Here is a 12,233-nt window from a genome sequence, read left to right as displayed (position 1 = left end):
AATCCATACAGTAAGTCTCCACTTTTTCCAATTTTTTCAAGCCTTTTACATGGTTGCAATCTAACGACAGAACCTCAAACTTGGTAATCTGAGAGGGCCAGCTATTTAAACAGAGTCTAACTTAGGCCGCGGCTTAAGACAATCAGTGGGCCTCCAAATCTGTTTATAAGTGGTTTATTTTAAGTAGGTAAATAGTTTTCTAGTCTAGGATGCAAGCCTTCTTGTTACCGTCGGCAGTAAACAATGTCTAGATATGACTGTTGGCAAAATTGAAAATGACTAAGAACGTGGTTTTGTTACAAGAGTGTCCGTTAAGAGAGCTTCCATTGTAACCAAACCTCACTAAAACTTTACAAGGCGTATATCCTCTCTCATTTCGATTATTGCAGTCCGCGTTCCAACGAAATAACTAAATCACGCCTTATCTGATATAGCCTTACGTGACACAGAATAATACGATAACAATGCTTACTATACTTACAGAAATAACAATACTTACTACACTTCTCATACTAACAATACTTACAATGCTCACAATACTTACAACACATACAATACCTACACTTCTTACGACACTAATTCAGTATAAGTGTTGGATTGTTCTGGATACCAGTGACAAACACGGTTTTCTTGAAACCAATCGGCTCTACAGTAAAGAATATCTTAGAGAAGAGCAATGGGTGTACAAACAATTCTCCTTTCAGTCTAGCCAAGGTCCCCAACATCCGTTCTCTTTGGCAGATTCTCTTGCCTTGGGATCCTTTGGCTTGTTGAGTGGTGTGACTGTGCTATTGACGTAATACATCATTCTTTCCTTCAGCCTCATTACTACATGTGGGTACTTGCTGCTTATGTCGTTATGCTCGTTGGGGTCAGCGGTTAAGTTGTAAAGAGCCACTTCAATCCTGTCAGATTGCAGTTTGCCCGGTTGATTCTACATTGATTAAAGAAGATCAATATGAGAAAAATATGGCACAGAAAAGAGCGAGAAAGGGGACAGAGACGATGGAGCCAAATTCAAAATTGCTATCAATCCATTTCATAGTACGGTGAACACTGTGTAGCGCCATTGATATAAGTTCAATTTTTAAGGTAGAGTTTTCTTAGGGCGTAGATAATGCCATAAAAACAGGAGTACCTGATAGGGCCGCTCGACTAAAAACCCACTTTGCAGGCCGCTGGAATAGAGCTGGCTGGGATTGGACGGTTAACTGGCTGGAACGTTTCTAAATATCTAGTTTGCTGAGATGTTTTAATTTAACACTAGTTTACTAGGTTTTAATAGTTCTTTTTTCTACGGTAATAGTTCTTTTTTTTCTGCGGTTTGCTTATGCCAGCTGGAGATGGCTCCGCGGTGCTTTCCGATACCTTGTCCCCGACAAGACAGTGGGGGAGACAAAAGTCGGCCCCTAGACCATATGAGATAGATTCCTTTCATTTGCACCTCAGTTCCACCATACCGACTTAAACTGAGATTCAGCCATGTATATATATGACAATGTAGTCATTTTGTCTTCCATGTGGTACGTTTTGAGGTTTGAGCATGCGTACAGGCTAAACCGATATTATGACAGAAGGATGACTCGCGGTCGAACGACTTGTAGTCTGGGAGATACCACTAGTCTTGGACTCCTTTTACCTTATTTCATTCTTACGGTTTTTATTGCGGTTTTCCCGAAAACGATTGCTCCTTCGATGGATTGTTGACATTGTTAAGAGAATCAGGTCGTCACTCGAAGAGTTCCGTGAAAGCCGTTGCTATTTTTCTGTTTTTAGCTATTAAGTCAACACTTATTACTGTGTGTAACCTCCATCGCTTCCAGGACCTGGTGTACGCGGAAAACTCTGACGTTATGTGCGTCAATGAGACATGGTTGAACCAAAATATCAGCAACGCTGAAATATTGCATTCTGGCTTTACAATATTTAGGAGAGATTGGTCTGATCGAGGTGGTGGTGGAGTTCTTATTGCAATCAAAACACCCTTCTTCAAAACTGTCAAATTAAAACCTGAATCGGAAGCCGAGCTGCAACAGCTTGAGATCATTTTTGCCGAAATTACTACGTTTACTGGTCAAAGAATTTTATTTTGTTTTAGCTATGGGCCACCCAACGAAGACCCAAGTTGGATGAATGTATTCGATAATTTTCTGCGGTTCGACAATATGGTAATTTCGGGTGACTTTAACTTGCAGACATCCTCTGGGACTCCATTGACAGCGCGTCAGGTGTTAACGAACTAGCCTTTATTGAAACCTTTCACGATCACCTATTGACATGCAAACCTCAATAAAAAACCCACTTGTGGCTACAACATACTTGAACTTGTAATGACAAGCGTGCCGAATCGTGTCAATGTAACCGACATATTGTCTCCAAAAGATAAGGTGGTTTTTATAGACCATAGCGTTTAACGCTTTTATAAAAGCCCCACCACTTCGATTACGCAAAAGGCGACTTTGAGGGTCCTTTCCTTCTGTAAAAATTCTGGGATTTTTTTACTACTGTCCCTTCATCAACAGAATTCACAGATAAAGGATTGATAGTTTCCAAAAGAATGAGATCGAAGAATTAACTCTACCTTAACAGTGATAGAAATTGCCACATCCGGTTGAGTCATTACTCCATGAGATGTATGGAGAAAGATACGAGAGAGAAAAAAAGAAAATCCTTCAACGTAAGGCACGCATGCGCGGGGAAGGATGGATGGTCCACACTTATCCTTTTCCATTTTCTCTGCCTGACAGAAATAATGAAACCCACGCCTCAACAAACCAAATAAAAAAAACAAAACAAAAGAAAACAAAGCAGGCCACACTCGATATTCATGTGCTTTCTTGTGTTTGCTTGCCACAAGCTGCCTATGTCAGTCTCATTTCTGCTAGATTTTGTGATGCAAAACTTGCCTAGTTTCTTCTCTTCTCTCTTTCTTTCGTCTCCGGCAATCCGTTTCGATCAAGTGGTCCCAAGCCGTTCTTCACCGAAACGAACTGACGTGAGCGCCTGAGAGAAAGCCGTAAGAAACCACGCAAATACAAACCCATTCTCGTTCCAAAGGCCCCACGGTTTTTACAAACGCTGACCAAAAGATCATAGGCTCTTCGACGAGGATGAGACAAAGCAATCTTGTACCCAGAGTCCTCAGTCTCTTTGGCCAGCGGTTAGTCGCCAGGAGAGGCTCTGGAAAATTCAAAAAGATAATTTTTTTGATTGGCTGCTCCGTAACGTCTTGCATTGTACTCCAGAGTCTCTCCTGGCGACCAACTGCTGGTCAAAGAGCCTGAGGACTCTGGCTACGAGATTGGAGACAAAGCCAACTCACCAATAGATCCTCCATTCGGGATTGTAGCTCCAGCGTTTGCTTAGTTAATCTATCTTCTAGTTCAGGTGGCTTAAACCACGTGACGTTGGGGACATTCAACAACAACTTCATGTCGCCCACACGCAATGCGGCTCCCTGGGAGGTGTCAATGTTAATAAGAACCTCATTTCTTGGAGAGGGTTTCCCCGAAGAGATTGTCTCCCACACGTCAAAACCGTCCACAGGCTTTGGATGTGAGGGATCAAAACTTCCTCCTGCCAACAAAAAATAAAGTTTGACGATTTGAAACTGTTCACCTTGTAGAAATCTGTACGTTATGTCTTAGCGCTTTGAGTAACACTTCATGATTTGTACCATGTACCTGTTTTTCACCTAATGCTTACATTTTTATGACCTTTATTTCTTTACAATTACACTTGAATACAGGGAAAGTTAAGAGGGATTCAAATCACAACTGATTTTTATAACCTTTTTTTCAATGAGCGCACAAGTGCGCTTGGCTTATATTAACAGTATATCACACGCTAAAGAGCTCGGAATTACAATTTACAAGCACTGGGAAAATATACATTGAGTGCATAACCACTCATTAGGTTAAGAAACTGAATCACGTTTAGCAAGGGCCGTCTGGTTCGTTGTTACAACAGTATATTAAGCAATTTTCAATCAAAAAATTGGCGCGAGATGAAGACAATCTCTCACCTGCTAGCTTGATTAAAGTCGGATACCAGTCGGTCACGTGAAGTAATTCTTTGCTTGTCACGCCCTTTTGTTCCAGTAATTTACCGTGGACAAATGCAGCCCCACGAGCCCCTCCCTCCCATACAGTGTGTTTCATACCCCGTAGTGGCCAGTTAAACCCTCCGCCGCTTGGTATCCCACCATTGTCAGTGCTAAATATAACTAATGTGTCATCCCAAAACCTGAAAGAATGAGTAAGATCGATGGAGTTAGATTATCCTTGAATGGTCGTTTAGGCCTCTTGTTTATACTATCACTTCTCCGGGACTCATTCTTATCTACCCATTGTTTCTACTAAAGACATAATGTCAATATAACAGACAGTGCTTACGCAATCTCCCAAGCCAGAGGCTCATGTTAAAGTCCTTGACTATAATCCAGATCGAATTGGAATTTGGAAATGATGGTTTTTGAGGAGAGAGAAAACAGGAGTACAAGGAGAAAAACCACTCGCAGCAACGAACGAGAACCAACAACAAGCCAACTTGGCCCTAATTGCCAGGCGATATACAGAAGCGATTTCGCAGGATAATTGTTAACTATTCCACTGGCTGTAAAACGTTTTCTATCAGGTGTTTTTCCTAGGGTTCGTAGTTTTGACCGTACCCTGCTGTTTTAAACGTGTTGGTAAGGTTTCCCACCGCTTCGTCCAGTATATCCACCATACCAGCGTACCGTCTTCTAAGATCGTTCTTGATAAACTTGTATTTGTCGACATATTGTTGCGGGGCTTGGACTGGGCTGTGTACGTTCTGAAATGCCATGTACAGGAACAAGGGTATCGCGGGGTTATGTGACTTGACAATCTTTTCCATCCTCTAAAAAACCAATCAAAGACATTTGTGTACTTACCAGAGTCACTTTGTGTGACTTCCAGTTACGCAATTGCATTAAGCGTGGCTGAATAGCTGACGAAGCTTGCCATCTATGAAACTTATGATTTAAATCCATCTTTACAGGAGAGTGGAACACCCAATCAATGTCGTTTAAGAAGGTGTCATAATCCGGAAGCCGATTGTGGCTCCTTCTAACAAAACATGTTAATTTTATTTTTCTTTCCTGAGGGCAACTATTTCGCCAGATTTGTCGATAATATTCGGCATAAGTCGGTAATACTCGGCATCAGTGCTAAAGAATTTTAACACACCTCAATGAAAGTCAGCGCCAAGTATACCAATTTCGACCAGTTATCAGACCACCGACCAGGAGGAGAGAAAGTGGGACTGGGGTGGGGGAAGAGGGCGAGGGCAGCTTAACCGTTAACCTGCGCGCCATGTGCGCGCTAGAAAGGAAGGGGCAGGAGAGGAATGGTTTGTGTAATAAAGATTGTAAAACTGCGCAGCGTAGTTAACAAATGTGAATTCAAAATGTTATAAAATAGACGCTGTAAGATATTTCAAACCAATGGTCATGCGCGCGCTTTCCTTCCCTAGCGCCTTGCACACAGGCCTCTGACAGCTAACAATCAAGTCGCAAGGGCTTTTCGAATCCAAACAGTAAAAATTATTTTTCGAAGATAATTAAGAAACAACAATTTGAAAAAGTTGTAAACTACAAAACAATGTATGGCATTTTTCCTTTAAATTGAAGCTTAATTATTTCCGAAAAATGGTTGGTTACTCCTAATTTTCGTTTTGGATTCCAACAACCCTAGCTAGGATCTGCTTTTCCCACACAGTCATAAACCACGCAAAAATAATATATTTGTTTTAGAAAGTACCGTTCTTAAAAGAAACCCGACGATTCCGAGAGGCGCAGAACATATGCGCGGTAGCAAAAGTAGGTACCATCCTTAATTTGTTCAATTTCGTGGAGAAAGTGATTCTAGGAAAAATCGAAGATTACACAAGTTACCTCCATGTAAGCATACATGGCGTATGTACCATTCCAGCTTCTAGCAGGTTCTTCTCCATCGCGAAAATCTAAAAAGCCTTTAACGGAATGAGAGTAATGATTCTCCGAACCGTCCCAGAATCCAAACGCGGTATCAAAGCCTCTTCTTGTAGGAACATAGGGCCACTTATAGAAACCGAGATGCCATTTGCCCACCAAATGAGTCGCATAACCTGGTGATACAATGAAATAATTTGTTATTAATATAAGTAATTTCGCGTTTGCTTTGGTTTTGCTTTACTAGACTCTATGATTGGTTGGCAAAATTCGCGCCATTTTCTTAACCAATGGGAAGCCAAACTAAAACCAATCGTGCTTGGCCGCACGCGTTTTCTCGCGCTTGACCCAGGTTACATGCATTTGCTTCGAGTTGTGATTGACTGATTGTGCTCCTTACATCTGTTGTGATTGGCCAGAGAAATTACTTTGGTTTTGGATTTACGACACTCAATTGAAAACCGCTCTATTCCACGCTTGGCCAAAGCAAAATTAGCCTCTTACGCAGACGTTCTTTCGCTCGTCACGTCACGCACTTCGTCAGTGAAGAGACGTGCGTGACGTGACGAGCCAAAGAACGTCTGTGTTGGAGGTAGTCATTCTGTGTCTCGTCACGCAACGCTCCTCCTGTGGAATAGACACAGAACGGCTGCGAGGGAGATTACGTTCGAGGCTAAAGTAAAAATTAACGGTCGGCCAGTGATGTGCATTTCCTAACAAACCTCTTCACAGGAGCATAGGGACGCGACAATTTTTTTTAGTTGATGAAATTTTCCTCATCGAATCATCTTCATATTCTCACAAGTCCTCATTCCTCGCGAAGCGAGGGCCGAAGGCCCGAGCGTAGCGAGGTTAATAAATTTGTCGGGCCGAGCCGGCCCGAGCGGAGCTAAGCCGCGCGAATTCGAGCGAAAAATATATTTATATAGAGTTTGCCTTTTGGTCGAGGGTCGAGGGTCGAGGGTAACTAGTCGAGGGTCGAGGGTAAATGGTCAAGGGTCGAAAAATTATTCAAAATTATTTTCAAATTATTTCTGAACTTCGTCAACTCAAAAGTTCACAGGCTCGTGTTTACTCGAGTTTCCGGTGCCTGTTTTTGCCGCATTTGGGTCATATTTTTGTTTTTCAAAAGCTTTTACATTCCCACGGACTCTCCGGCGTGCTGAGCATCAGAATCTGGCCCTTACGGTTAAATTATTTTTTTCCGGACCGCGAATTTGAATTATGGTCAATTATAGCAGACGCTGAAGAGTTGGAGCTGAACTTTGGTGCGAAAAAACCAGTCGACAAGTGTCAGCGTAAAATAAAATACCTGCTGGATAAGTAGTACAAGGATGCTAAACAGTGGAATCGAAACCAAATTGGCGGTCATATTAGAAAATCGGTCTTCTACGAAAAAATCGATCGAGTCCTCGACGTCTCTGTTGTCTTCAGTGTTCACTCGCAAGCAAGGTCACTTGATATCGCAGAATTGGACGTCTCAATATTAAGCACAACATAAGCAGTATTTCTGCCTCAATTTGAGCTTGATTTAAAAGCAAAATACAAGCAATAACGATCAGGATTTGAATGTGTTCCATTATTGTTTTGGCGCAGAACAGAATAAATTAGAACGAAATATAATATACATCACCGCTATTTACAGTTGTTGACATATCAGACAAATTGTAGACTACAAATAGTGTTCAGTGCAGATAAAAACTTTCAGACATAAAATTGTCACGACAAAATTTTTTGTTCAGATTGTTCGAAGACAAATCCGAATTTGTCTGCTAGTGCGGATAGACCCTAATCTTTTCATAAGTATAAGAGAGAGAATCGTTAGACAAAAAAAACCACTGGGTTTCTGCTCTGAATAAACAATATTGTTTTAAAACTTGAGTGTTACAACGATACGTAACAGCACCTTCAGCGTTCGCGTTATCTTCTGCTATAATTCGAATTCGCGGTCCGGAAAAAAATAATTTAACCGTAAAAATAAAAAGGGCCGCCAGATTCTGATACTCAGCACGCCGGAGAGTCCGTGGGAATGTCAAAGTTTTTGACAAACCCAAATGCGGCAAAAACAGGCACCGGAAACTCGGTAAGGGTAAAAGGGGGAATGAGTTTGCGGAATGGTATGTGGCATGGCGTGCAGAATGGCATAATTATGCGAAATACGATTTACGCGGGGAATAAATTAACTGAAGAGCGCATCCTGTTTAGCAGCTGCTTTTTTGATGCTGCGGACTCTTGCTAAATATTAACAACAATTCGAGGATTTGATCGTCTGATTGGAAGAAGTGAGGGTAGAGAAAGCGATGAAAACTGTTTATAGTTTTCGCATTCAAGGAACTATGAGTAAATCCGTAGTAAATTAAATTTCATGTTCACTTTACTCCATGCGACTTCGGTTGACAATAATAACGTGGCAGCGTAAAGTGCAGTCTCAGGACAAAGATTGATCCTTTACCGAGGGCAAATAATAAACATTTTTTTCTTTTTTTTAAACCCTCGGTAAAAGATCAATTCTCATACCCTGTATGCTCGATGATTCATTTATCATGAGCAGGAAAATGAACAACAATTTGACCAAAATGCATCTGTGATAAGAATAGTTTCACAACCTTTCACACAACCAGTGTCGATATTTAGACACCATACCTGTCATCCGCTTTTTTGCTCCAGGGCTTTTTCGCTTTTAAATCTCATTTTAGGTTGGGACGCCTGGCACTGAAAGACCTTAATTAAAGACGGATATGTTTAGTTCGATAACGCTTAACTGAACTATAGCTACCTGAATCGCCGTATTGAATAGCTAGGTAGCTAGCTCAGCAGCTCAACAGTGACTTGCGTACTCGTCGCTCGACGAAAATGTAAGGGTGAGAAAAAGTAGAACATATTTTTCCCATGAGTTGTACAAATTGTAACCGTCAAAGAGTCTGATAAAATGATTGAGTTTAGATTTAAAATTTCTCAGGAAATAGTTTTGGCCTTGGACTTATGTTATTTCTCCAGTCTGGTGTTGCTTTTTGTCTAGGCTGCTCGCTATCACGTTCTTTTTGTCAACTAGAAATTTAATTTATTCTTGTATTTATTGTATTTATTATTGTATATTTTCTAATCCTCGATCTGTTGTTTGGTTGTTTAATAGTCCGCAACATCGACAAAACTGCTGCTCTTATAAAATTGGCGCGAAAACAGGATGCGCTCTTCAGTTAATTTATTCCCCGCGGAAATCGTATTTCGCATAATTATGCCATTCCGCACGCCATTCCACATACCATTCTGTTTCCTCCTTTTACCCTCACCGCCAGAAACTCGAGTAAACACGAGTCTGTGAATTTTTGAGTTGACGAAGTTCAAAAATAATTTGAAAATAATTTCGAATAATTTTTCGACCCTCGACCATTTACCCTCGACCCTCGACAATTTACCCTCGACCCTCGACTAGTTACCCTCGACCCTCGACCCTCGACCAAAAGGCAAACTCGTTTTTTTGAAGGTGTCCGCACTTGAATGACGTCAGACTGTCTGGCGTCGTCTGAAAAAAATTTGCATACATCGGAAAAAATATGCGTGCATGATCAAATTTCAACTGCAATGTTCATCAATATTCACTGGATACAGAACTATCTCTCCACAATCTTTTCCCTTTCTTTTAGAAATCTTTTTTTGTGAAAGATTGCATTCAAGAAATTACACGTTTTGTGGCCGCGGTAAAATAATTTTCCGTGGGAAATAAATTCATCGAACACGACAGCGCTGCACGCCCGTTGTACATTTCATCGCGTCAGAAATAGATTTTTAACCGCAAACTAGCCTGTGGAACTACGAAAAGACCATGCTCATCAAAATAGTTGCTATGTTCAGAAACCTTTTAATCTCCTCATTTGATGCTACAACACGAAAGAGGGCTTTCCACCCAGCCCCAGCTTCGCGAGGTTTTGCGAGTCACGTATTTCTAGTTAGTACATGGTATATACTACCGTATTGTGTATAAACAAAAATCAATGCAAAATTCAATCAATATCAATCGATTTGAGTAGTCGATACCAGTTATTGTGATCAGTGTATAATGAAAGTGAAATACAATTGACGATAAAAATTAGTCATATTATTTGTATTTGTATATTTCAAGAAAGGACGAAGCTTCCTTTCAAGCAAACCGAAAATTCTACGATAATAGTCAGGCAATCGGGATCATTGGAAACTGGAGAAATTTCTCTTTCATTATCGATGTACAAGTGACCATCGATTAGCTTCACCCTCTTTTGTCATTATAACAGTAAGACGCTTTTTTGAATAACAAACGCAAAACTTCGAAAAGCATTGCACACAAGAGAGCCGTAAAATGAAACAGGTCCAAAATGGCTGCGTCGAAGAGATCAGTGACTTACCAACTTTCTTCAACTCTTGAGGCAGAATGCTGTACTCTAACGGCAACCCAAAAGGATCTCCAGGATGAATCACATCATGCTGTAGACCTGACGCGAAAAAAAAAAAACAAAAAAACAAACAAGACTCTGTAGCACGTGCTCACCTAACTCCGTAAAGTTTCGGATGCTGTTGCGCTGTAAGATCGACCTTCGGGGTTTATCTTTTGGAAAAAATTTTTCACGCGTGCCTTATGAATAAACCATAACAAACTAGACATCAGTAGAAAGCTTAATATCTGAAGAATTTGGACAAATTATAATTTTGGGAATTTTTACGCTTTCCCAGGGTGTCAAGATGTTGAAAAGATCGTACTGTAACACCTCTGCGATCCCTGTAAAATTCAGTTAAGCATGTAAATTTTGAACATTCTTTCGTTGGAAGTTTTAGATTAAACACCAAACTTTAAATTTTTAATCAAAGGGATTTGCTGAAGCAAAGACAAGCAAAAACTACAGAGAGATTTAGGGCTCGACGTTTCGGAGTCGTCTTGACTCCATTATCAAGAGAAAATCAGTTAATGAACGCGGATATTTAAATAGGCTAGAGCTGAAAATTAACATACTAATAGATGGTTAAACAAATACTTTAACGCGAATTGAATCAGTTTGCACGTTCAGTTCTGGTTTGAATTTGCGTATGAATAGCATCTCATGAATGGGGCAATCAAATTTGCTGGTGCATCTCGCAAGCACGTGAAACTCTTCTAAAAAACGCTGTGGTATCCGGTCATTATCCGGTCACAGGTTGCGGACACAAAAGAAAGTCGTCTTCTATTTACAAACACTACCATCTTTAACACAATGACCAGATACCACAGCGTTTTTTAGAACAGTTTCACGTGCTTGCGAAATGCACCAACAAATTTGATTGCCTCATTCATGAGATGCTATTCATACACTATGCTATTCTACATCATATACCGTGCAATTAGTAAGAGCAATGGTAACCTTAGTTTCCGTTTTAGCTTTTTAGTAATTTGCCAAGTTGTTCAAAAGATCTTGAAAACCTTATCATGCTCGTTACTAAAGGGAAAATAATCAGAAAAGCCAACAGTAGCTATGCAAGGAAATATTTTAAACCGGCAAGGAATTAAATTGCAGACTATCTGATTAAGTACACCCCCTTCTTCCCCAGGTCCTCCCTCTCTAATTGTGGTTTGTTTGTCATAAAAACATCCTGTTAAAATATAACCAATACCCACCCCCTGAGGTAGATAAATAGCTCTTTTGTGTTACCAAAAATGATGCCATGTTACCTCATATATTCATGGTTACACATTTTAAAACTCATTTGGTACTGCTCGGAATGTTTACCTGTATGTATCGGGTACCTTCCTGTCATGAGAGCGGATCTTGTCGGTGTACACAGTGGTTGTACATAGTAATTATCCAATATTACTCCTTCCCTGGCCAGATTGTCAATGTTTGGAGTTTTGATAACAGAGCCATGAAAACCTACATCGCTCCAACCAAGGTCATCCGCGACGATTAAAAGAATGTGAGGAGGTTTGGGGTTACTTGAAACATGCGACACTAAAGCGTTGGTAAACAATGAAATGAGAAGAATCAAAACTGCTTGGAACAGCACTACCTCCATTTTGATCTGTGACGGGAGCATGCGCATGTCACTTGAGTCACCCCTTGGTGAACTCATTCTCACGGAAGCATTCAAGAGGACAGAAAACTCATTTAATTTCTAACATCAATGTCTTTATTCTCATAATCTGAATGTTTAATAAAGAAGTGATAATGTGAGATATATGTTAGAATCAAAATTATTGTTTTCCTGCTCTGGAATCATGATTTTAAAATATAAAAATTCTGTACTCAGAGCGCAATTAAAACTTAGAAGTGGGATATTT

At 40.4% G+C, this 12,233-nt stretch overlaps 1 protein-coding gene across 1 annotated transcript; it reads right to left on the bottom strand.

The window, feature by feature from the left end:
* Positions 1-423: 423 nt before the first annotated feature.
* Positions 424-12,028, bottom strand: LOC146451933 (arylsulfatase B-like). Its single transcript, XM_085098496.1, has 7 exons — positions 11,686-12,028; positions 10,333-10,419; positions 5,918-6,129; positions 4,670-4,881; positions 4,025-4,245; positions 3,323-3,576; positions 424-934 (listed from the first exon to the last, which is right to left on the bottom strand). Exons 1-7 carry the CDS (start codon positions 12,023-12,025, stop codon positions 701-703), a joined length of 1,560 nt encoding a protein of 519 aa, XP_084954622.1. The 5' UTR covers positions 12,026-12,028; the 3' UTR covers positions 424-700.
* Between the last annotated feature and the right edge of the window lie 205 nt (positions 12,029-12,233).

The sequence above is a fragment of the Pavona decussata genome, unplaced genomic scaffold, assembly GCF_977016875.1.
Source record: "Pavona decussata unplaced genomic scaffold, jaPavDecu1.1 SCAFFOLD_381, whole genome shotgun sequence".
In the NCBI taxonomy this organism is placed as follows: Eukaryota; Metazoa; Cnidaria; class Anthozoa; order Scleractinia; family Agariciidae; genus Pavona; species Pavona decussata.
This window is presented reverse-complemented; position numbering and strand designations above follow the sequence as displayed.